This window comes from Leptopilina boulardi, unplaced genomic scaffold (genome assembly GCF_019393585.1).
Source record: "Leptopilina boulardi isolate dan_hultmark-lab unplaced genomic scaffold, ZJU_Lbou_2.1 LbouV2_229, whole genome shotgun sequence".
NCBI lineage: Eukaryota > Metazoa > Arthropoda > Insecta > Hymenoptera > Figitidae > Leptopilina > Leptopilina boulardi.
In genome coordinates this window covers 1,522,980-1,550,281 of record NW_026137784.1, presented here as the reverse complement: position 1 = coordinate 1,550,281, position 27,302 = coordinate 1,522,980, and the positions used below count along the sequence as shown (strand labels likewise).

At 24.7% G+C, this 27,302-nt stretch overlaps 1 protein-coding gene across 6 annotated transcripts; it reads left to right on the top strand.

Moving 5' to 3' along the window:
• The first annotated feature begins 75 nt into the window (after nucleotides 1-75).
• On the top strand, nucleotides 76-26,891 carry LOC127280055 (hypoxia-inducible factor 1-alpha-like). 6 transcript variants are annotated; one of them, XM_051302798.1, is made up of 14 exons: nucleotides 76-420; nucleotides 6,061-6,248; nucleotides 6,553-6,701; nucleotides 7,005-7,187; nucleotides 7,525-7,766; nucleotides 7,945-8,051; nucleotides 8,420-8,567; nucleotides 17,903-18,245; nucleotides 18,334-18,553; nucleotides 19,254-19,582; nucleotides 19,708-19,937; nucleotides 20,078-20,217; nucleotides 20,462-20,904; nucleotides 23,409-26,891. In XM_051302798.1, the coding sequence occupies exons 1-14, from the start codon at nucleotides 383-385 to the stop codon at nucleotides 23,700-23,702; spliced, it is 3,054 nt and encodes a 1,017-aa protein (XP_051158755.1). In that variant the 5' UTR covers nucleotides 76-382; the 3' UTR covers nucleotides 23,703-26,891. The 6 variants fall into 6 exon arrangements, with proteins under 6 accessions (XP_051158755.1, XP_051158756.1, XP_051158757.1 ...); XM_051302799.1 differs by lacking the exon at nucleotides 76-420 and adding an exon at nucleotides 2,888-3,019; XM_051302800.1 differs by lacking the exon at nucleotides 76-420 and adding an exon at nucleotides 4,065-4,081.
• The last annotated feature ends 411 nt before the right edge of the window (nucleotides 26,892-27,302 follow it).

Sequence of the window (27,302 nt, the reverse complement as noted above, 5' to 3'; positions counted from 1 at the left end):
AAAGATGTAAGATGGCAGCACTTGTATCTGTTTTAATGGTTTTTTTTTTTTTTGACGTCATATTCATCCAAATTTCCCCCACTACTACATTATCACAACAGTGACCATAAAAAAAAATTACCACCATATTATTTACACGCGTTCAACGATTCACGAAAAATGGTTTGTTTTTGTTTTGCGATATTGTATAATAATATTGAAGTGCACGATTTTACAGTGATAGAAATAGAAAATTGATAATTTTGACGGAAAAACAAAAAAAGTTTTGAAGCGTCCAAGTGTGAACTTTGTGTGGAGTAAAAATTGTGAGTGACTTGATTTTTTTTTTTTTTTTTCCAACAATAAGTCTACATAAAACGTACTTGGAAATAATTAAATCACGATGGAAACTAAGAAAAACAAGCCCAAGGAAAGAAAAAGGTAAATTGAATTTATTACTTTAGTAAAAATGTATATGTATGTGTATATATTGGATATGAATCTCAAGTATTCCATTGTGTTCCTTAGGAATATCGATGGGATGATAGTTAAAATAATTTTTCTTTTTCTTAATTTATATCAGAAATTTAAAATAATAATTCGTCCTTGATGCTTTTATTTGTTTTCACTATGTGATGCAATCAAGTTTATTCAAAACTTTCACAAATTTAATTTCTAGTGGAATGCGTAATAAATTTTTTTTTCGTCATTCACTTCTGAGTCAATGCAATTTGCATTGATATAGAAAAAGTGATAAGTTCTTTTCTTTTAAAAAAATATGTTTCCAATTCTTTTTGTATTAATGTGTATATATTATTAAAAAAAAAAAAATTAGCTCTCATTAAGGAAATTTCAGAAGATGGTAGCCTAATGTTTTTTGAAAGTGTAGTAAAAGAGACACATTTTTAAATTGACAAAATTCCATTACTTTCGAATCTTGTATATGCCAAAAATTTCAAAATAATGATTAACTGAATATAACATATGTTATTAAAAAATCTATTTTTATTGTTTTTAAAAAAAATCATTTATTTCAATTATTTTCTTTGTTTACTTATATGATTAATGTTGTGGATTTTGTAAAATATAAAAGACAAAGAGAAAAGAAATAATGAATTTGAAAATTTAAATGTTAATATTTTGTCATATTAATTGTAAAAATGTTATTTGAGAAAATTATATTTTTAAATTAAAGAAGTTACTCTTGTTTATAGAAAAATTAAGTGAACAATTGTTTTTCATTAAACTCACAATTCAAGGATTTCTTGAACCATGACCAAGTTTTCTTTCCAAGAGCTTTAAAGGCATACCTTTATTTCTAATAATATTTGTTGCTAAAACCTTGAATTTAATTTTTGAAGGTTTTTTTTTTTATTTATTTTTATTTTTTTTTAATAATAATACCAAAATAATGAAAAAGGATTAAAATAATTATATTTTGTAATTAATGAATAGTTTTAGAAATTTATTTTCTTGTTTATTTTTAAAAATTTTTCTAAAACTTGAATGAAATTAATAAAATTTTAAATCTCAATTTCTTGAAAAATTAATAAGAGTACTTTTTAGTAAATAAAAAAAAAAGAAAAACGAATTACCTAAGAAGGTAATAATTTTCACAATCTCATCATATGCGAAGGTATTTTTTTATTTCTATTATCTTTACGATATTTTCCATCATTTATTATTTACTATGATACAATTATAAGTTATAAAAATCTGTTTAAAAAAATATTTTTTTGTACCTTTTTGTAAGTTTTATTTTTTATTTTTTAAAGACTATTTTGAAATTTCATTGCAGTTAAAAAGGACTTTTCCTGTTTAATTTTTTTTTTTCTTGGTAAACTATATAAATGATAAGTGTTATCTTTCACTCTTTAGATTTTACATGAGAAAAATGAAACCCTTATTATTTTTGTTTTCGCAAGTTAAAATTTTCCACAAATTATATTATTAACTACACACTTTGAAAAAGTCATTTTTTTTTCTTTCTTTATCTTATTTTTCATTTTTCATATCTTATAGGCGATTAAGAAAAATTTAATCCTAAAATTAACTCAATTAAATTTCACTTAAAATTTGTATTTTCGTTTTATTCACAGTGAAATTAAATTTAAAGAATATAATTTTTGTTTTTTAAATTAATCTCGAATCTCACAAGGGCGATGACTCCAGTTATATAAAAAAAATAAAAAAAACAAGCAGGAAGCAGAGCAGGAAAAACGAGAATCCCTTTATTGAATCTCAAAATAAAATTTCTTTTCCATGCAATTTTAAATTAAAATCAAATAATTTACCCCAAAAAAATAGAATCAGTTTTCAAAATAAAATTTGTAAATAAAATTACATTCTAATTTTTTTTTTTATTTTCAGATTTTTCAGTTTCCTGTTCTTTTTTATACTTTTGCTTCTATTCCATAAAATTAACATAAATCTTCTTTACACGAGTCAAACTATTTATCATTTTGGTAAAAATAAAAATTGCACCAAATTTTTTTTTTAAAAATAAAATGACTTTGTGGCAAATTGAACGAGAGGAATGAATTAGACTCTAGAGTGCGAAACAATTTTTTAATTTATGAGAACAAGGGAGAGAGAAAGAAGAAGAAAAAAATCGGGTCAAATAAAAAGGATGTGACTGATGAGAATTTATTCCAATAAAATCGACCTGATTATCTGTCAGTGGCACTCTTTCGAGAGAGAGAGAGAAAGATAAATTTAAAATATCGAATCGTATTTACAAAGAACTTTTATAGACACTCTGGTCATAATCGTCATAAGTTTGTCTCGTTTGTGCCACACGCGTGCCACAAATCAGTAAACAGTCTCTATATGACGTCAAAAGTTCTCCCCGTACCGTTTGAATCCTTCACCTCAAACTGATCCCCACAGAACAAGATTAATTCACAATACAACAGTCTCCATAATCGAAGAATCTCGTTTTCTATTGACTTTTACAAAAAAAAACAAAATTTTTTGAAATTCCATTTATTCAATTGTCATAAGTGCAAATAAGTGATTATTTCGTGGATTATTTAAACATGTGAGCCACATTAAATTGATTATAGAATAACAATTTTTTTTTAAGAATCAAATAACTAAAAAAAACCTTTTTGAAAAAAAAAAAATATATTAAATTTTGAAAATTCTAAAATCATTTTTATTATTAATTAATTTGTCTATAGAATCTATTTACATAATTAAAGTCATTGCCGCAGACTCAATAATTTCAATTATATATGTATAGATATATATACATATGTCTATATTGTCCTTGAATAAAAAACGGTTTTTTTTTTGTTTGCGAAAAAATGACGCAGTTTTTAAACATTCTTTTCCTGGATAATAAAAATCTATTATATGAAAGTTATTTTAAAATTAATTAACTTTTTCGAATTATTATAAATTGTTACTTAATATTTTATTAAAAGTTTATTCACCTCAATAGACTATTAAATGTAATTTTTTTAAAATGAAACTATCATTAATTTCACTTAACTGATTATTTCATCGGGAATTTTATAGACCTACTACTTGTCTTTAGTGATATAGAATAAATTTTTTTTTTTATTTTTCATTCTTGAATTTTTATCTCTAATATTTATTCATATTAAATAAACTTTTAATTAAATATTCTTGAGACTTAAAAATTCAGTTTTGGTAATATAAATACAAAAACATATTTTTTTTTTACTAGGAAAGAAAATTTAATATTTTTATTAGATAAAAAGTAGTTTTATTACGTAATTTCTTTGATTATAATGATTGACTAAATGAAGAGAAAAATAATTTAATGAAAAAAGTAATTTTTTACAAAATTCTATATTATATTTTTTTTTATTTATTAGATTATGATGAAAAACTTTATTTGTATATTCATTCTAAAGTAACAACACAATAATTTGTCGTCACTGATAAATAATCAACAATGAGTTCTTTTTAATGAGCCGTTTAGTATTTCAGTGCTATAGCTATAAACGCCACACACTTTATAAATGTAATTTTTTTCGATTTAAATTCATCAAGAACAAAAACAATACTTGACTGTTCTATTGTTGTCAATTTGATGGAATTTTTTTTTTTTTATCACTATTTATTTTATTATGTGAGTAAATGATTTCTAAAAATATCTAAATTTATAATTTATAATTTATTATTATAATAATTAAATAATTTTTAATAATTATTATTTTCCCTTCAAAAGATGTTTTTTTTTTTTTATTATTTTGATTCATTCATTATTTTTTTTAATGCCAAAATTGAAATCTCAGAGTGGATGAAAGTACAGACACTTTATCGATAACAAAGACAATTGACTTCTATTATCATTTTGATAAGAATCTAAAAATCAAGAAGCAAGTTGGGATTGAAGAAATCTAGAAATTTTTGGATTTAGTCGTTAATTAAACCTCGGACTTTTAATATCAGAGGTGGACTCGCGAATTTATTTTGCGCGTTTTAAATTAATCGGAAGTGATCGCAAGTTTGTTGCTGGTTACAAGATTCCTCTGAACCGGTCCAAAACTTGTTTTCAATTTTTTTTTAATTCTTTTTTTTTTTTTTTTGAATATTAAATTAATTTGTTATTAAAATTATTTTGAAAATTAAATGTAATTAATGAAATGTTAAGTGAAACTTTTTCTATTTGAAAATTTATGACTTTTTTGAATTTTGAATAATAAAAAATATTTTTTTTTCAAATTTTCTTAATTGATTTAAAATCGTTTCTTAGACACTTTTTAATATGATTCCAAGAAACAAATTATTATTGAAAAGTAAATGTAATTTTTAACTCAAAAGAAAAAAAATACTTAAATATTGTCCAAGTCTTATAAATGTAAAATAAAGAATTTTTTAATTACAAAAAAAAAGAGATTAAAAAAAAAAAGTTGTATCAAATTTAACAAGGTCGATAACTAATCTACATTCTTGACGTGTTTCTGCAAAACATATTACTTTCATTTTTATAATAATGATGAAAATCTGGGTCAAATTATCTGCTTTGTTCCAAATATTTAAAAAAACAAAAAATGTAATTAACAAAATTGAAAAAGTTTCAAAATCATTATTTTCTTTTGAATTCAATTTTCAATGATTTCTTATTTTTTTTGTATAAGGAAATTTCATCATTAGTGGTGATTTTAATCAATTTTTGTAAACACAAATGATTTAATGATTTATAATGACGACAATTGGATTAATGTTGGGGGAGTGATTTTTTTTTTTTTAATGTATAAAAAAAGAAATGGAAAATCGTTATTGTTTCGATTTGCCAGGGTGTGATGGACCAGTTGATGTAGAAGATTTAGATCGTCTTTGTGTTTTTGGTCAGGATATTCGCGTTCCGCAAAAAGAAAATAATTATAATGAAAATTTAATTTACGAAAGTGAAAATAATTTTCGTCAAAGGCCATTTTCATATTGTACTGAGGAACGATGGCTCACTTGTACAGTTAATAATTGCCCTCTATATGATACATCATATTATTTAAATTCATCGACAGTTTTGCCATGTGCTGAGAATTTTTATCATTTTGATCCATACGATTGTTATGGAGGAAATTCCAACATAATATTCAATTCCGAAAGTGATTTCGAAGATTATTTGTACGTGAAAAATAGAAATTTTTTCGTTTTTAATTTTGTTCTTCCATTTTTTTTTTGGGAAAAATAATTTTATTGAATATTATAGAAAATAAAAATAATTTTTTTAGTGAAAAAAAAAATAATTTTAATTCACTATTTATTCATATACGCTTATCAGGTTTCGTCTATGTCACGTTTCTGATAATTTGACAAATATTAGACACTTAAAGATAAGATTTTCCAGGTCGATGCTATGAATTTTTTTTTGCTTTCAATTGTAAAATAATTTTATTAGACTAATTTTTTTTTTTTGAAAAATTAAATTTAAATCAATTTTTCAACTCTTTCTCTAGAAGTAAATTAATTTGAATAAATATTTTTTAAATAATAAAATTTGAGAGGAAAATATTATTCATTTTTTTTTATAATAAAAATATATTAGAAAAGAAAGCGAAATAAAAATTTATTTAATTTTTTAATTGTCAATTTGTTTTCTAGGAGTAATGAAAAGAGAAAGGAAAAATCGAGAGATGCTGCAAGATGTCGAAGAAGTCGAGAAACAGATATCTTCACAGATTTAGCAGGAGTTCTTCCAATGACAACTGAACAAGCTGCACATTTAGATAAAGCAAGTGTTATGAGATTGGCAATTGCTTATTTGAAAGTTCGCGCTTTAGTCGATTGTGGTAAGAAAATAAAAATTTAATTTTTCATTTCTCTCGATAATTTTTAAGAGGAAAAAAAAAATTTTACCGTACAAAAAAAAACGGAATTAAATTAGATATTTAATTTTTGCCTAGCGAATTTTATTTATTATAAACGGGATTTAATGTAAATTTAAAAAAATTGTGTCACGTTTTTAAAAAAAAGAAATGTATTTTTAAAAAGCTCGAATATCACACGTGTGAATAGAATTTTTTTAATTATAAAGAAAATTTAACTTTATTTACTAATTTTTTTTTATTTATTCGTTCTTTTTTTTCGTTACAGTTCCTACTCCTTTGTCAAAAGCAGAATCTCCATCAGATTTCGATGAATTTTTTCTCAAAGCACTGGATGGATTTATGTTGGTTTTATCCAACAATGGTGATATGGTTTATCTTTCCGAAAATGTCAGTGAATATCTGGGCGTTTCACAGGTTTGTAGTTTTTTAAAAATAATTTTTTTTTTGCCAAGCCAAAGTTTATCCAAGTTTTTATAGAATCTCTTATCGAGTTTTGTTAGTTTTAAGATTTCAAAATCTTTTTTAAGAATTTATTTTTTGAAATGCAAATGGGCTCTCTATTTTTAGAATTTTTCGAAATTAAAGAATGAAACTAAACTTCGATAAACGAAAGAGTTTTTAAAATATTTTTCTTAGTATTATAATATTATTTTATTGTTAAATATTAATTAAAAGGAAATAAAAAAAAATTATATTAATAAAAATTTTTTAATTTAGATGGACATGATGGGTCAAAGTGTCTATGAATACAGTCATCCTTGCGATCATGATGAATTACGTGAGAGTCTCTCGACAAAATTTGATGAGGCGGGGAAACAATCTTGTAATTTTTTTTTACGATTAAAATGCACATTAACTAACAAAGGAAGAAAAGTTAATTTGAAGAGTGCATCGTACAAGGTAAATATAGAGATGATGCTCTAAATATTCCCGAGATAAAAGAATTCCATCTATCAAATGCAATAATAATTATTATTATTACCTCTTGAGGAAAATACAAATATATTAATTTTTTCCTTCTAAAAAAAATCACGGGCGCATATAAATAAAATGAAATTTTCTTCTTCGAAAAGAAAAGGACGATTTTAATAAAAAAAATAAAAGAATAATTATTATAATAAAATATTTAAATATTAATTGTCAAAATTATTTTTCTCTTGAGATAAAGAAAAAAATTTTTGTTTTCTAAAAAGAAAAACAAATTGAGATAAAAATTGTTTTTGAAATGTAATTTCAGGTTATTCATTGCACTGGGCAAATAGTCTCGACTCCTCAGATTCAAAAATCACTTCAAACAGAAAATGGAAGTTCTAACGAAGCAAGCGGTGGCGAGGAGGAAACTGAAAATGAATTAATGGCATCTCTTGTCGTGGTAGGATGTCCTGTACCACATCCTAGTAATATTGAAGTGCCATTGGGTCGACAGACATTTCTCTCAAAGCATAATCTCAATATGAAATTTACCTATGCCGATGAAAAGTAAATTTATCTTCTTCAATATATTCCTCTAATTTTCTTTTTTCATTTTTTTTTTTTAAATTTAATATGTAAATAAATTTAAATTTCCTTTGAATTATGTTAATAATAATAAAAATTGTAAATTTTAATAATATTTCTTTTTTAAATTAACATTTTTTTTTTTGCTTTAATTTTGCAGATTGGCTGAATATTTGGGCTGGGAAAGCAGTGAATTAGTAGGACAGTCTGCTTTTGATTTTTATCACGCGCAGGACAATGGAATTCTTAATAAATCATTTAAATCTCGTGAGTATTTTTGTTAAATTTTATTATTACAATAGAATTAATTTTTTATTTACAATTTCTTAATAATTTTAAATTCATTTTCAGAAAGGTTTTAGAATAATTATTTTCAAAAATAATATATTTATGTAATTCTAATGATATTTAACTGAAATGTCTTTTCAGTTTGTAAAAATTTTTTTTTACAGAATGTTGAAAAATAAATTAGAATCAAGTACTAGTTGATAAGTTTTAGTAAATATTATTGATAAACAAATTATTTATCTATTTAACACTTTAGAATTAACTTATTAGAAATGTGTTTAAAAAAAATTTTTTTTTTATTCATTTTCAGTTAAAAATAAATTTTAAAACAAATTTTCTATTTTCAGTATTCAGCAAAGGACAATGTGAAACGATGGCCTACAGATTTTTGGGAAAAAAAGGAGGATACGCGTGGGTCATAACTCAAGCAACTCTTATTTATTGTTTAAAGCAGCACAAGCCTCAGTCTGTCGTATGTGTTAACTACATTGTTAGGTAAGTAGATTTTGATTTTCTTTCATAATTTTAATTCAATGTAAAAATTCGTTATTTATTTTTCAAGCACTAGGTCATTTAATAAAATAAATTGTCAGTATTTAAACTGAACAATAATAAATTAATAATAATAATTTTACAATCTTCGTAGATTCTTTCGAGATTTGAAAAAATCAATTATCAAAGTTGAAGCTATTTTTGGAGCGTGAATAAATTTCTCATTTTTTATTTATTTCGTCCACTCTTTCCAATTCACAATTTCAACCCCAATTTCGGATATTTTTGCTCAAAGTTATTTAAGCGCACGCGTGAATTGTGAAACCGTGACCTCGTGACGTTGTTGAAGTTCACTCTGATCGATAGACCACCACCACCACCCCCTCACTGTTTTTGCCCAGCGAGAACCTCTTCGATCGAAGTTGATACCGAAAACGAAAGCGGAAATAAAAAGGAAAGTGTTTCCATGTCACAAAATTTTCTTCACGATCCTGATTCTCGAAAATAATAAATTTTGGAAAAATAGTCGAACGAAAAAAAGAAGTAAACTAAAAAGTGATTAGATATTAATTAGTTAATAGAATTGTTTTTTTTCTCTCTTTTTTTAGAATTGGTTTAGGGAGGAGCAAAAAGTAGGACTCGCGTGTATTATTGATCATGTTTCTGTGTACATAGATTGTCGTTTTAACCAGTTCTGACTTTCGGGAGAGAGAGAGAGAGAGGCGATTCCACTACTCTTGTTTCATGTAACAATTCCTATTTTTCCTGTCATAAAACCGAGAATAACAATATACTGACTTGAGAACAATGACACTCAGTTTATCTTTCAAGTATTAAATATACTTTAAAGTAATTTTATATATTTCAAATGGATTTTATTTCCTCGCATGTTTTATTGTAATTTATTTTTACTAGCCTCCTCTTTTTTTTCAAAAAAATAGAATTTATATCGTTAAAGTAGAATTACAAATATGATATTGCAAATATAGTTTTTTTTTCAGAGTTATCAGTTATAAACAATGTATTCGCTCTCGAGTAAGATTAGGTAATAGAAAATAGAACAAAATTATTCCATCTCAACATGGCTAATTAAAAAAATTTTTTTTTTTCTCATTAATTAAATATACCTTCATATTTCTGTCCTCATTACCTTTGAACTTTATCAAATTGGAATTAAATTTGTCTTTTTTTTTAATCGTGACAAATTTAAATTTATCTAAATATTTTTGAAGTTTTATTTAAATTTCCATTTTCGATTTTTTAAATAATTTATTTTATTAACAAATAATTTTTTTTTATTAAACATTGTTGAGTAAAAGGAAATAATTTGTAAAATGAATTTTGATAAAATTTTGCATTCTTTTAATAAATTCAGTGCATTTTTTTGCTACTTTTATCAGACAAATAAATTTGTGTTAAAAATTTTAAAGAGAGTATTAAGAGTATTTAAGAGACTAAGATAATATTATCATCGGTTATAAAGCGATATTTATCTCAAAAGGGGATCAAAGTTCGAAAACCTAACAGTAAGAGTATTTTTTTTTTTACTGGGGTCAATCAAAAGCATCATCTAATTTTGTACCTCATTTTTTTTTTTATTGCAGTTATATGAAATATTTTTAAATCGAGAAATTCTGATTAGTTTTCAATTTTTATTATTAATTAGCAATTAATAAATAAATGACAGGAAGTAAAGAAAAAAAGTTACATTATTATTTGATTTATAAATTAATGAATTTTTTTTATTTTTTTTTATTTCTAAATTGAATGAATTTAATTAAAGAATTTTTTTTTTGTAACTATATCGAATTGTTAAAACGTATTCATTACACTTTTGTTTACTTGTCATGCGAGGAAGCGTTGAAATAGAAAATATCTTTTCATTAACACTCGCATAAACATTGGCAACGATTCAAAGAGTTACGTCAAGGAAACGCGGAATCTTTGAATATTATTTGTCACGTGAATTGAACGATCGAATAGTCATTCACATCTGTGTGTTACAAAAATAAGTGGAAATTATTATTTTCGATTCGAGAAAAAACGATATCAATCGACTAAATTTTCATAATAGTTTACTTACATTTAATTTGTGCCAAATTCAATAAAAACCATCAATCATGAAAATACAATCAAAATTAAAATTTTAATATTAATTAGAATAACAATAATAATAATAATAACAATAATAATATTAATAATAATAATAATAATAAATAAAAAAATGACAACGTAATTTAGAGAAGAAAATTAGATTTTTATACAAAAAAAAATATGTAAATAAAATTAATATCTTTTACTTAAAAAGAAATTCGATTTTATGATTTCTAAAAATAACTACTTTAGATTATGTAGCGATATCCTGATGATATTAGGACATGACAAGGTGTAATTTGATTTATTGTCAAATTTGAATTATTGACTTTTTTTCCCCTTTTATTTATATTTTATGAAATATTGAGTGAAAGCTTGAAAAAATATATGAGGAATTAATTAACTTAATTTTACGTAAAATCCCTCCGAAAAAAAAGTAAATTTTTTGTTAATTTTTTAATTATTAATTATTATTTATTTGTTTAGCAAATAGGACAAGCGATTTATTTTTTTTTGGGTAATTATTTTGAAAAAGAATTATAATTACGATAAAATGGAATAATTTTTGTATGGGTGATAAAAAAAAAAAAATTAAGAATATTCTAATATTTGCTGAGTAAGCATAATTTTGTCAACACTTATAATGGTGAGAATTCTCAACACTTGAAAATTATATTCTATTATTGTACGTGTCCACGTGGCGTTTTTAGGGACTGTTCCACGTCACGCTATTTTGGACCCATTTTTCATCACGTGTTTAACACATTGAATTTTTTTTCCATTTTCCTTTTGCATCTCGAATTTTTTTGAAATATTTTTTTTTTTCCCTTAGTGTGTCATTTATAAATTAGAGGGAAATACGAGAAACCAAGAAAGATGAATTTTTAGAGGCTTCTATTTAAGGATCCGAAACCCTTAGTTTTTGTTTTCGACCCTCACACAAAAAATTTTTTTCATTTTTAAAAATTTTCCTCCCTTATTATCATCTCTCCCACGAAGGGAAATTGAAATTTCTTTTTTTTCTAATTTAATTTACAAATTTTTTTTTTTAATGAAATCCTAATTGGAAAAAAATTTATTTGCAAAAGGTGTACTAATTATTTTAATAATTTTCAAGGGACTGATTGATCATTTTAGAAAAAAAAAAATTTCAAGACAACGAAGAGATCTATTCTAATGCAGCATCTCTATGAATCTCTGATTGACCTTGATCTCGACGCCAATGCAGATATTGCGCCAGCATCAATTCTTTGAGACCAGTTATCATTCGAGATAAAATCATTTGGATCGAAGAGTGTGGAGCCGTGTTTTTTTTTCAATCAGAACAAAATTTATTTTTATGAAGAAATAGAAGAAAAAATCAAAATAATTCTCTGATTTGATAGTTGAAAATATTTTTTTTTCAATTTATTTATGCAGTTTAATATTCTGCTTTGGAAAGAAGGGAGTTACGAAACAACGCGCGTGCGACCTAAAGAGCATCGAGCATGTGAGTCTGAGTACTTTTGAAGTTGATGTGCGCCTGTGTGACACTCACTCTTCTTTTTTTTTTTCTCTCTCTCTCTCGGGCATCTCTCTTCACCAGAAGCTCACAGAATTTTCAGTTCAACAAGACAGTGGTAAAAGTGCGTGCGCGAATACGTTGAGAAAAAAAAAAACTTTTTTTTCCCTCCCTTGTTATTCCTTCCCTTAATTATTATTATTTGTCAATTTATTCCTTTTAGAAAAAAAAAGTGTTTATCAGAGAAAATTGAAATTTAAAACAAACACAAGAGTGTTTTTAAAGCTGATGGATTCTGATCAGCTGATCTCAATTTTAATTTGAAAATGTCAGTGATTTTTGGAAATAAAAAAAAGAATGGAATTTTAATATTTTTCCATTGAGAATTAATAAATTTTAAAAATTGAGGAGAAATTATCAAATAAAGAATGATAATTATTTATTAAAGAAGAAATAATTTATGAAAATAAAATAATTCAAGGCCATCACAAGAGTTGTGTCTGAAGAATAAGGTGTTTTGGGAGGTGATCGAACGAAAGAGAGACAAGTGTCTGGTTTTATTGGATGATCCCTTTCATTAAATCGCCAGAGAATTGTGACATCAATTTACATTTGTGACTCCGAAAGAGAAAAAGAGAGAGAGAGAGAAAGAGACAATATATAAATATAAGTTGTTATTATGTAAGTTAAGTCGAAGTACCGAGGGGTGATATATGAAGAAGACAAAGACGCAAAAGAGACAGAGAGAATGAAAAGTCTAATTCAAACTAGATCATTAACTATATAGGTGAAAACAAAATATGTGGCGGGAAGCTGTATGATGATCTTTGAGAGAAGAGAAAGAGCAGTGTTTTGATTCAAGCGTGGGAGACGCTTCAGGGACAATTTGAGAGGCAAAAAATTTTTCGTGATTTTAATTTTACAAATACTCTTTATTTGAAAAGAAAAAAGAAGTGTCGTGACGTATCGAAGTAATAGATATTTTTAAATTCAGCTTACACGAGCCAACGGGGACAACGATTGGCAAAAAAAATCTTTTTTGCAAAAAACAATGAAAGAAAGAAGAGAAAGACCTCATGGTAATCGATTTTGAGAATTTGATGAAATTTTTTTTTCTTCTTCACATAGAAAAATATTTTTAAAAAACCTTTTGGATTCAATTAATCCGCAGGATTCTATAAAAAAAAAAAACGATAGAATTTTTTATTTACGGAAGAAAATAATATGATAAGAAAAATGAAAAAACTAGTTGGATTTGAAGATTTGTTTTTTACGCTGTAATTTTTGTTCGTGGAATAATGTGAGGATTATAAATTACAATCGAGGTATTATGGAGGGGAAAGAGGGAAAAGAAGGGAGTTGGCTTAAGCTCTGATAACCGGTGTTAAATAATAAGAACTCCACGTGTAGCTTTCGTGAACGTCATATAGAACTATTAAAAACAAGAGACTAAAAATTCCTGTCATTTTTAAATATTTTTTTTAAATTTTATTACTATTATTAAATAACGAGAATCATTACTTCTATTTATATTTTTATATAAAAGTTTATATTTTACCTTTTGTAATTTTTTTTAAAACATTTTTTCGTTTCTAAATATTTTTTATTTATTTATATTTTTTGGTTTTTCTAATTTTTGCCAATCGTGAAAAAAATTGAAAATTGCTTTGTCATTAGTAATTTTTTTTTTCCTTATTATTTTTATAATCATTGTTCATCATTATAATCGCGAATTTAAATTAAAGAAAATTGCTTTTGAGATAAATGTGAATAGAAAACAAGTTTGTATTCTCCGACGCAGAGTCTTAGGTAAAATTTTGATTTATTTAAATTTTCCCGAGAAAACCTGTCGTTAATTCTATTCTTGTTAAATGACATCTTTTTGCCAAAAAATTTGAAATTTTATTATTTAATCTTGAGAAAATAATTTTTACCCCTTTTTTGTAAAAAATTTGTTCTTTTGAGATTTTCAAAAAAATTTTGAAATAATTTTTTAATTTAAAATTGAGGGAATTTTTTTTAAAGATGAAAACTATTTTCAAATCGTCCGATTAGAAATGTAGATTTATAACAATGTCGTATGACGCTTGTTATCATGTTGCAAATGCTTATCATGAAAAAATTGAAAATAATGGAAGAAGGTCGATATATATTTTGTGCTCCATTGAAAATTGGCAAACGTTCGTTAATTGCTTTTGAAATACAGTCGCGTTGCTTTTACATAAGAACTCACGCTTCATTTTGTATTAACTCAAGTTCTCTATATATGTCTATTGCTCTCTCGCAATCGATTGTAACCATATAGAAAATAAACGATCGGCCTCGTCACAATCAGTATTATATTCATCATTTGATTATATAAAATTCGCCCTTAATGTAACAAAAAAAAAAACAAAATAATTTTTTTTGCATAAGAATTCGAAATAGAAAAAAAGAAATCTGTTTCTTTCTGTGAGAAAAGAAAGATCAATAAAAAGAAATTTTCGTAGGGGTGAAAAAAGGTTCAATACAAAAAAAAAAAGATAAATTTTCGATTTTGATGGCTGTGGAAAATTACATCCCATCTTCGAATGTAATTTAGAGATCGTAATATTCCCCTCGGGGGTGAAGGAGTCACGTAAAAATTTGCTATAATCCCTGAAACGACGATATTCGCTCTAGTTTCATCAAACTTTTTTTTTTGGGGGGGGAAAAGATTCTAAATTCTGAAATTTTATCTTCCATTTTATTATCATGAATTTTTGTTTACATTTTTGTCTCTTATAAAAAAATTAATTTAAATATTAGACCCACTGGATTTAAATATATATATTTTAATGGGCATTTAAATAGTTTTGATAAATTCATATCTCTCAATTCTTGACCTCTTGGTTATACAATATTACATTTGGATTCTTCAATTGATAAGAAGATCGTCTTCTAATTTTATTTTTACAATTTTTTTTTGTCATTCCTTTTTTTCATATTTTTCTAAATTTTGTCTTTGGAAAAATTTTGAAATTCAAAAATTTTTTTCACTCAAAAAGAGAGAAAAAAAAAATTTTTTTTCAAAATTATTTGGACCTCTTCCAGATTTAATTTTGAAAAATATAAATTTATTACGAAATTTGAAATATTTTCTAGTTTTTCAAAATAAAAAATTAGAAATTCGTAGTGTTTATTGTTTTTTTTTTGTTTTGCAGTTAAGAATTGGGTGTCATTTTTGTCTGTCAAGAAGCCAAGTGGACTAATCAAATAATTAGATTGTTTGATTAAGATGAATCGTTAAAGAATTGAATTCAGAAAATGTTGACAAATAATAATCAAGCTTCTAATTAAATATACGAGAGGAAGTCTTCTATTATAAAAATTTTGAGGAAGCTAATTTTCTAAAATATTTAATTCATTGAGAGGATTTTTTTTTTTAATGTGAATTTTCCGCTGGGGAAAAAGAACGAAGAGAAAAACTGACCCACGTGTTTTTGTTACGCAAGATTAGCCCGGCTGTTGGCCGTCACTCTATTTTTAACGAATACCGATACATATTTAACCTGCTCTAACCCTCATCATTGACTTATAGTTTACAAAAACATTATTATAATATTAACATAATTATAATTAATAACAATTTTTATTTAATTTCGAGATTCAATTAAGAATAAAAAATTAAAAATTGTTACTTTAATACTCGTTATGCTCTACAAATAATAATTCTTGATCAGGCTCATTAAGCAAATAGATTAGTATCAAGGTAAAGGGATATTTTTACTTAAAAAAAAATTGTAGACAATTATTTTTATTCGATAATAATTAAATTTTTTGTTTTAAGATAAAAAATAAATTAATTTTTTTATAAAAAAATTTATTCGAATAATTTTTTTTTTATTAAAATAAAAAATTCATATTAAATGATCACGTATCAATATGTCAAAAAAATTTGAAAAAAAAAGAATTTAAAATGAACTTTTGTAAATACTGGGCAATTGCCAATTACAATAAGAGCAAGTTAGAATGTGCGGAAATGTGTAAATAAATCTGATTTCTCTATAATTAATCGTCTCAACGATGAGAGACATAGAAACATTTGTGATTTTTTTTTTTTTAATCTCTTATTGTAATCGAATTAAAAATTAAATCCAAATTATTTATTTATTAATTATTAATTATTAATTATTAATTATTAATGAAATATTTAACAAGACCAAATATTTTGAAAAACCATTTTTTTAGGAGATTTTAAAACGACTTTAGAAACAGAAACTGTTTTTTTTTATACAAAAATAGTAAATTAAAAAAATTATTGTTTTTCTCAGGAGTTGAATATCGTTATTTTTTTCTAAAACAATTGGAAAAAAAAAATTTAATTTTCCAATAGAAAAAGATATTTGCAAAAAAATTAATTTAAAAAAGTAAAGGGGATAAAAAAAAAACCTCCAATAGAAATTATTTCCGAAAAGAATTTTTAAGTGTCTATATATGACACTATGCAAAATACTATCTTACGTTTGTATGAGAATCCATCTAGCACGATCCCAATTGACTTATTAAGTACTATATAGTTGCGCAAATGGGACAAATCGTTTCATTGAACATTGCATTTTTAGTCAAAATAGAAATTAATGTCAATTATTTGTTAATTTAATTATTAAATTTTTTTTTTGAAAATTTACATTTATCAAATTTTAATCGTCTGACAATAGAAAATAATTTTCACTGAGGAATTAAAAAAAAAATTGAAATCTGAAATTCATAATTATTATTTCTATAATTTTTTTTATTTTTATTTAATATAATTTCTCTTTTTAATATTTGATATTTTTTTATTATTACTATTTTATTATTATTATTATTATTATTATTATTATGCTAATTACATAAGAGAATTAATAATATTTATTCTCATTCGAAAATCGAAAGGACTTTGTTTTAATTTATTATATATATATATGTATCATGCGCAACCAGGCCAGCAAGGATTTCATCATCATTGTACACAGTCCCTGCTCATCGAAATGAAATCTTTGGTTAGTTGTTACCGGGAGTTGCACCACTCGAGTATACCCAAGGGTTCAAAAGATTTTAATCTCCATCCTTAAAGAACCTTATTTATCTTTCGTTTCTTTAAACCCCCCAATTAAATTTTGCCTTCGGCTCTCTTTTATAACATCGACTGCAATCAAAAAGTTTACTGGAAACTCATGATTTTTTTTTTTTTCCAAGTAAAGAAAGAAAAAAAAAACTTTCAAAACTCTTCATTTTTTTTCATTATTAAACAAATAATTTTTAATAAAAAATAATTATTGAAAATTATTATTGTTAATTTTTTACTTATTTGATAATAAGAAAGTTTTTTTTTTTTTTAAAATATGTATGGAAATACGAAAAATGACAAAAAAAAAAAAATTCCTAAATATGGATTAATTATCGGAAATGGACCAGTTTTTTTCATCGTGAATTATATCTTGGAAGGGTCAATTTTAAACAGTTATTAGATAGTTGCAACCGGTTGAAGACAGTTTAGACCTCGATTTGCAAGCGGTGCTTGCGTCAGAGTTACATATATTAAATGGATTTTTGCATCAGATTTTGCCCTCATCTCTTAAAAATCAATAAACTCGATTGTTTTTATAAACTCATTTAATTTTTCCCATAGGAAAAATTTCCCTTATTATATTAATTTTTTTTAAATTCTTTTTTTTTTACAAAATATTTAATTTACAAAAATTTCTAATATATAATGAATTTTTTTTCTTTTTTTTTCCAGTGGAGTGGAGTGTGAGGATGAAATTTACAGCATTCGTCAACTTGAGGCGAGAGAAGTGTCAATAAACGAGAAAGCGCTTGACAATAATCTACGTCCTCCACTTTTGGAGATAGTTGATCTTTTGGAATCGAGAAATATTTTGGAACAACGTCCAACACCAAAAGTTCAAATAGTCAAACCACAAGTAGGACGTCAATTTTTGGAGGAATCAAATAAGAAAGATGAAAATATTTTCAATGATTTAATCAATGAAACCGAAGAGAATTTTGTTACGAAAAATAATAATAATAATCAATTGAAAGAAATATCAATTTTAAATCAAGAAAACGATATTTCTGAACAGGTATTAAATATTTGGAAAAAAAAAAAGAAATAGTAAAATTTTAAGAGAAATTTGAAAAAAAGCTCATAAATTTGTTTTTCTATTTTAGGATAAATCTGAAGAAGAATTGGAACCAATTCGTTCAATTGGTGAAAATATTGAAAATTATCCCTATTTTCCTCCCACATCAACGGCTTTTGGAATTAATCAAGATCAACTTAGTCAACTTCCACTATCGCAAACAGCAACAGCAAGTATTTTTGCTCCTCGTACCGAGGACATGAACACGGGCTTTCTTACTTATAGTGAAGATCAACCTGGCCTCACCAGTAAGTTCTTAGAAACAATTATTTTAATTCTCTTTTTATTGCTAAACATTTTTAAATTATTTTCATTTCATCATACAATTTTAATAAAAATAAACGTTTTTTTAAATTCTTTTTTTAAAATCATTTTTCAAATATTAAAATAAAAAACAAAATTGTCCAGGGAAAAATTAATTTTGAAATAAAAATCAGTGCTTTTTTGCTTCATAGTGTAATTTAATTAATTTTTAATATATTTCATAATCTTCATAATATCTGTGGTTTTAGATTTTTAATTTACATTTGCGGTTTTTTTAGATTTCAATATCTTCGATTCTTTCCATTATTAATAGGATAACACTGCTTCTAAACTTTTGAATTAAATAAACCATGTTAGGAAATTTTTTTTTTTTATTTAATTTAATTCACAATTTTTCAATTGCAAAAATTATTTCTTTTTTTGGAAATTGTTCGTAAATCTGATAAAATTTACCTAATTTTGATAAATATTTTAAAAAGTTACAAAGTCAGGACTTAGATTCTTATTTGAAAAATTCTTTAGTAGAACAAAATTCTTTTCTTTTGAAAAAAAATTGATTCATTCATCAGTTTTGCAGACTCCTACGTCATTTATTTTAGCAGTTGGATAAAAGCGTCGTTTTACAAAACAAGCGAGTATCACTTGAGGATTTATGTAAAATTTTAATTTTTTATCTATTTTCAGTGTTGAAAGACGAACCGGAGGATTTAACACATTTAGCACCAACGGCTGGTGATGTTTGTGTTCCACTGGAGGATCCTCCATTTCTTTCGGACATGTTGGATGAATTTATCCTCGAAAATGAAAGTTACTGTCCCTTATTGAGTTCGGAACTTCAAACTGAAGTAAGTGATCTCACGGATTCTGCACTCAGAAATCAGGAGCTTCTCAGTGATTCCCTCAAGAATAAGGATCTTGATATTTCCATTCAAGATCGTGATCCATTTATTTATCGTGATTCACCAAGTCGAGGGAGTTGTAGTACTGAACTTTATTCACCAACTCTTAGCAGGGTAAAATTTTCAATTTTTAAAATTCAATTTTAGTGTAACATTTTTTTATTTTTGTTAAGAAAATTTTATTTAAAAATTAAATTACCTTTTTTAATGAAGAAAAATTCTATTAATATTTTTTTCAGAGTCCAGAGCGAAGTATAGATTCACTTTGTAGTCCAAGCGGAAGTGGGAATGGATTTTCCGAAGATGAAATGTTGATGTTAAGTATAACGGACGTTATGGCTGATGATGAATTAGCACTAAGAGCACCTTATATTCCTATGTCCGATCAGGACGAAGCACTAGAATTACTTATTAATAATGACATGGTCATGTGGGGACCAACACAATTAAACGACAAAAAATCGAAATGGTTAGAATTTTCATAATTTAATATTCAAATTTCAATTTTTCATTGCTTTTAATTTTTTTGGAGAAAGGAAAAATTAATTTAAAATTATTTTTTTTTCTACATAATAGAAATTTTATTTTGATTAAATTTTCGGATTTCAGGAATAATGATTTAATAGAAGAAAAGAAAAATTCGAGTCTCGCACAATTATTGAGGAATGAATCGAGTGCAAGAAAATTCAAAGATCATGGAGGAGACATGGTCAATCCATCACATGTTCTTGGTCAAATTCGAGTTAAAGGTGAGTTTTCATATTTTTCATTATTTTTTTCCCCATTGTATGTTACGTTGTAAGAGTCGATTTTATTAGTTTTGAAATTTTAAGGCTTTATGTATGAAAATTGAATTAATCGCGTTTGAAAATTAAATTTTACAATTTGAAAATTCTATTTTAAAAAATTTTCTTCAACAATGAGAAAAAGTCAAAAAAAAAAAAGCCTGAAAATTTCCCCCATAATTTATTTGCGAATTCTACTTTTTCCTAGGCAAAGAACTTGAGTCAGATCGACTCTGCAGTGAGCGGTCAAATAAACGAGTTCACGGTTATTCGATCAAGTCCGAGAATGAATACAAGCGTATCAAATGTGAGAGAGCTGAAAATTTTGAAAACAACCAAATAATAACGAATCAATTGCAAGAAGGCAGTCAACTTCTTCAACGTTTGGTAACATCGGATAATATGTCAAAACATTGGCAAAATCAATTGGATATGAGAGAACGACTACTACTATCAAAGGATGATTCTAGCGTAGGTGGTGGTGATGGTGGTGGTGGTAGTGGGATTGATATTGATTACGGTGGCGATGACGATGATGGCGGTGGTTGCGGTGACCTTGTTAAATTACAACAACAAGGCACTGCATCGAAATCCACCACGTCACAACAATCGAACAGCGTTCTCATGAACCTTCTTGTTTCCGGTTGCGACGTGAGTGCCGGATATGTTTGCCTAACGAAGCCGAAACCTTCCAAAGGCATCACGAGCAAGTGATTATTATTTTTTTTTTTTTCTTTTTTTTTCTCTCTTTCTCTCTCGAGACGATAATTAATTAATATCAATATTTTTTAAAAACACTAGATCAATTTTAATAGTATTCGTTAAGAAAATTAATTATTTGAATAATAATTAATTTTCAAAAAAAATTTTTACCAATTTTTTGGAATTTTTAATTATTTGATTCTCGATAAAAGAATTTCGTGATATTCTTTTTTTTTAATTGAGAGAATCCGATGTTTTTTTTTTAATTTTCTTTTTGTAAATAGCATTTCAATCTTCTCGTACTGAAGATCGTAGTAAGCTTAAGAAATTCGGATAATTTGCTTTAAATCTTGTTTTAGATTTTTGAAGAATCGAAAAAAAAATGATAATTGAAATTAGAGAAATTTTTTTTCAGAATTTTGCGACGAATTTTATTTCTGTTTTATAGAAAATTAACTACGTATGCAAATCTCAAAATATGAAGAAATAACTGTTGTAAAAATATTCGTTTAGAATAGTTTTGTGTTTAATTTCCTTGGAGGAGAAATTTTTTTTCGATTATGACGAGAAGCATAAAAAAAAAAAGTAGAGTTCTAGAATGATAATAAAAAGAAACCCTATAGACTAATAACCAAATATTATTATTATTATTCAAGAAACCGTATATATTTTTTTTTTTGTAAAATATATAACAGAGGTTTCTGAATTTAAATGGAAAATTTTTTTTTTTTTAATAAAATTAAAATATTTTTTCAAAATATAGAGAAACGAACTTTTTCCAACGTATTACAGAAGTTTTTTATCACTCTCAAAAAATTTATCCGATAACATCAGGTGTTAATTCTAGAATTTTTCGCTAATAATAGACAAAAAAATCACAAATGAAAGCGATCGACCGCACACTGCCAATTTTATTAAAGCACTTTTTAGTGCGAGAATAAAATTTTTATCATCAGTGCAACGAATTCGAATAAATATTAATTTAATATTTAAAAACGTCCAGAGACTTCGAATATATTTTATTTTAAAATTGAGCAAATTTAAATGTTTTATAAAAAAATGCTCAAAAGATTTTAGAATTATTTCTTTATAAATGACATTTTAAAAATAATTTCTTTGTGTATATAAAAAAAATTATCCCTTTAAAAAAAATTATTTTTCAAACTAATATTGAATTCGAGTGTAAATTTGTTTAAACTCAAAAAGCTCTTGACTGCCATTAAAAAAGAAAAAAGGATAACAGTGTGCAGCTCGGTACATTTTTTTTTTAAATTAAATTTTAATTTAATAATATATATTCGACAGAATCGGAAACAAAGATAAAATATTCATTACGAGTTGTAATTTGGCTTCACTATTAAATTTTCTAAATTATATATATATATAAAAAAAATTGGAATTTTTGCGTTAAAAAACAAAAATTTGACCCGAATTTTCAAATCGAGACTGTCGAATTTTATCAATCGTTCAGCTCTCTAAGATGTATATATATTTATCATTACTGTTGATCAATCGTTATTGAAATATACTGAAAATGATCACCAAAATAATCAGGTCTGCTGCGTTTCAATTCCTTTTTTAGCCATTCTCCCAAGATCCCTTAGTTAAAAAAAAAATATTACATTTTATTTGGAATGTTAAAAATCCTCAATTTTCCATTTTCCTAGTTTTATAATTGTTATATAATATACGTTCTTTATGATTTTATTATTTGTAGTTAGAAATATTTATAATTAAGTTATCTTTAATACAAAAAAAAAATAAGTACGCGGAATTTTTGTTTCTAATTTCAGGTTGAAATTGTTAATGTGAAAAATAATTTTTGTAATATAATTTATTTTTTTTTGTGACGAAACTTCGCTTCATCAGGATGAATAAGAAGAAAATAATTGTGGGGGAAAAAAAAGAGGAACGTGAAGAGAGAGAGAGAGATAGTTATAATATATAAGTAATTTTGTTAAGACTATATAATTAAAAAATATTGACTATTTTTTTCCTTCTCCTCGCTTTTCATTCGTTTTCCTCGAGAAATGCAGCAGCTATTCTTCGTTTACCGTTTTTGAAGTGCGATTGGAATTTCTCTACCATCACACTACCTAGGTTAAGTAATTTCCATTTTAAGTAGAAAAAAAAAAAATATGCGTGTTGCTCGTTCGCCTTGGAAGGTTTCTTTTTTTTCAAATTCTTTTATATTTTATAGCCACAAAATGCGAAAAATTGACATTTAAAAAAAAAAATTTGTATGAATGTTTTAGTTTTAATATTATTTATAACAATTTGATTTTTTGAATCATTTAATTTTGTAAATTAATTATTAATAATAATTAATATTATTATTTTAATATTTATTTACAGAACTAATGGAGAAAATTAATAACAACTTTTCGCATTTTTTGTTTTTTTTTTTAAAGTAAATTGTAAATATCTTATATTGATTATTAATTTTGTTTTAGGACATATCGATGCAAAATTGTGAAATGATAAATCCTCAACTCTTAGGAAAAAATGATATATCAAATTTGAATTTAAATCGAAAAAGAGGAAAACAAATTTCTTCACAATGGTTATCATCACCAAATGACGTTCAAAATCAAATGAATAAAAATTTGAAAAATGATAATTCAAATCGAATAAACAGAGACTGGCCAACAATTATGTCAACAACAAATTTTGATATCCTGCCATTTGAAATTCCAAAATATCTACAGGAATCCGATATATTATCATTGGACCAGAATCTCGTCTAAATTAAATAATAGAAATTTTGAAGAAAATTATATAATTCATTATATATATAAACGGCTACTTTTTGTGCTTTATTGGCATTTTCGTGCTTTCTAATTGTTGATGGAGAAATATTTCTTTTTATATAGACTTTCAATTACTCCAATATTTTATAAAGAATTCAAAAAAAAAAAAGTATAGAATAGCACGAAGAAAGAAAAAAGAAGTTATTAAATAGAAAATTTTAATTTTCTTTTAGGACAATTAAAAAAAGAAAGATTTTGATTTACTGTGCCACTATAAATTTAAAAAAAAAAAATTATATGGTTTTAATGTTATAATAATTCAATGTTAAGGGTTTTTTTTTGTAATTTACCTTTAAAAAAGGTAAATAATAATTTTAAATCGGTGTCGATAAATTTTCACGGGTTTTGTTTTTTTTTCGGGAAATTACTTTAAATTTACCATTTTTTTTATTAATTAAGATTTATTTTTATAATTCTAGCTTTAAAATGTTTTTCTTCTGAAATGTTTTTTTTTTTTTTTTTTGAATTTATCGACCTGTGTAATCTATATGATAGAATCTATAATAACACCTTTAATTTTTCAATGTGACAGCACATTATTCTCAGAGATTTTTAAATTTTGTTTTTAATTAATTTGTAAGTAAAGTTATAAATATTAAAAAAATATATATATATTTCTAAATATGTATCTAATTTAAATTCTACGCGTACAGAATTTTAGCCTTGAAATTCTATAATGGGCTATGAATTTATCAATTTTGTCAATTAATTTTTTTCCTTTTTCCCAAATTATTATTATTATTATAATAAATTTTTTGGACTTTAAGCATTTTTAAAAAAGGACTCTTTTTTATTTTAAGATTTAAATCGATAAACTGCCACGTGGGTTTGAATTATATGTTATATTACGTCAAATTATTATTAATATTATTATTAATATTATTATGTATAGATATATTTTGTATTCAAAAATACAAAGTTGTGTACCAAATGTATATTTTTTTATTTACCATCTACTTCTCATTAAAAAATTGGCAAAAATGAATTTTGATTTTACAAAAAATGATTGAATTCAAAAACTAAAAGCGCCAAAAAACAATGCTTTTTAAATTCTAGGATAACTTAATTTTATTTTTAATGTACAATCAACAGAATATATATAATATATATATATATTTATATGTATGTATAATATATTTATAAGATCGCGTTTTAATATACATTTAGAGACGCTAACAGAATTTCAGGAAACTCGATATTCCATCTCGTAAATAATCGAGCGAACTGAATTTCGCGTCGATTATCATCATCAATTCGTAAACTTCCTCTTCATCTTCTTATTTCTTTATCTGCCATACATTATAATACATACAAATTAAACGCTTTTTTTTTTTTTTTTAAATCGTGACTCGAAAATGTGCGCGTTACATTATTGCTTTTGTGATAAAATGGACAAAAGCTTCTTTTTTTTTTTATCATTCTCTCTCACATACAACTTGTTCACAACGCCAGCTGAAGATCCAAGAAGATGAATAGTAAAATTCAATGAAAGAGCTATTAAAATAAAATCAATTTTAAAAAAAATTTAATTCATAATTAAAAAAATTTTTCTTTTATTTTAATAACTCTTTCAACGAGGAAGTTCACGGCAAATAATAAAATTACTTGACTTTTGCCCATCTTGATATTTTACACCTCTATTAAAATCTTATAGCTTCAGCTTGACCAGAGTCTTATCATTGTATTTTTTTTTTTTTGTAGTTTTTTTTTTTCTTTAGTACTGAGATTATTTTTTCAATATATAATTGTTTTTTTTTAATGCAATAATTAAAGTACATCGTGTCTACTAACGCAGTGCAATTCTACTAGGTTTTTTTTTATTTATATTTTTTTTTCTTCTGTGCACGATCGAAAATACCTGCTCGATTCGCGCCAAAAATGGTACTTTATTTGCCAATAAAAGACACGTTTCTCAATATAATAATAATAATAGTTAATAATTTAAAATTGATAATATTGCAAAAATTACTGAAAAATATTTTAGGCTATCGTTAACGGAGAGCTAGGTTTTTTTTCCAAGGATAATAAAAAAAAAAGCCATCGACATAATTTTAAACTGAATTTTGTTTTACTTTTTTTTTTTTTTAAATTTTTTATTAAAATTTTCTATTAAATTAATTAAACAATAATTTAAGAATTTAAACAACTTTTTGTTTTTAATTTATTCCCCTACTGATTGTCAATTTTTATTTGAGTAGCGGAATAAATTAACTTTGTTAAATAATTAATTAATATAATTAAATGATTAAAAAATTAAATTTACGTATTTAAAAAAAAAAAATTTGTTATGAATAAACAATTTGAATTTTGTCAATGGCTTCTCCTTGTTCATTAGCGTATAGTAATTAATATAATTTAATTAATTAAGACTCGTGGACTAAGTAGCCATTCGCCAACGGAGATTAATTTCCCTTTTGTTCTAAAAGAATTACATTTTTTTTTTTTGTCTTCGAAAATAAATGGAAAATTTCGATTCGTGAAATATCGCTCGACTCGCAAACACTAAATAAGTTTTTTTTTTTTGTAAATAACTTTCTGTTCCCATCACGATGAGCTGAATTCTAAATGATACGATTCGAAAATTTCGTTATAATCGAAAACATTCTATTTTTATTATAATAAAATGAAGATTTTTTTTTTTTTACATTGATTTGACGAAACAAAAAGAAATTGAATCATTGGTCATTTGAATTAATTTTCAATCTCGTTTGCGATGCTCATCATCCACAAGATAAGATAACAATATTTAATTTCTATAATAATAACTAGATTAATAAGCAATATATATATTTATAGATTTAAAAAGACTTTTTTTTTCTTAACACTTAAAAGTATGTGAATTAAAATAAATTTCGAATTTTCACTTTCTTTTTAAGCAGAACTTGTTCCCATTTTTTTTTGTTCGATCAATCTAAAATTTTTCTCAACTAAGCAGTAATAATTATATAATATTATCAAGTTTTCAATGTTATTATTGAATTGTCTCTATAATTAAAAAAAAAAAAGAAAACAGTGATATCAAATCACTTTAGAATTTCGTTTTTCTATTTATAATATAGTCCTAGCGATGAGCATCGCGCTTTATTTTCACTACGCCCTGAGTAAATGACAAAAAAGAAAAAAAAATGATTTTTGCTCGTCAAATGCACTCAATAGGAAAAAAGTTTCTTTCAAGCATTGAATTCTCCAAAAAACCTATTGGCACTATTTGCAAAATAATTCACCACTGAGAACTATTTGAATTCCAATAGTCAAATTTACATTATTATTTTTAAATATAATTAAGTCGTATTACAATGTAATTAAGTATTAAATTAAAATTATTAAGTATTAAAGAAAATAATTAATAAAAAAATAGTACAATTATTTATATTTATTAATTATAACAAATTAATTTTCTTTTTTTTTGACTCTCAAATAGTTTTAGTGGAGAATTTGCAATGAGCGAGATGAATTATGATATATATATGTATATATTTATATAGAAATATAGATGAAAAAAAGAATTAGCTTTAAAAATAGCTTCGTGTGCTTTCG

Coding starts and splice junctions, on each gene's coding strand:
- LOC127280055 (XM_051302794.1), top strand. CDS start 5,222: ATGGAAAATCGTTATTGTTTCGATTTGCCAGGGTGTGATGGACCAGTT. Junction 8,052..8,419: donor TAATAAATCATTTAAATCTC/GTGAGTATTTTT, acceptor TTCTATTTTCAG/TATTCAGCAAAGGACAATGT. Junction 19,583..19,707: donor ATTCACCAACTCTTAGCAGG/GTAAAATTTTCA, acceptor TATTTTTTTCAG/AGTCCAGAGCGAAGTATAGA.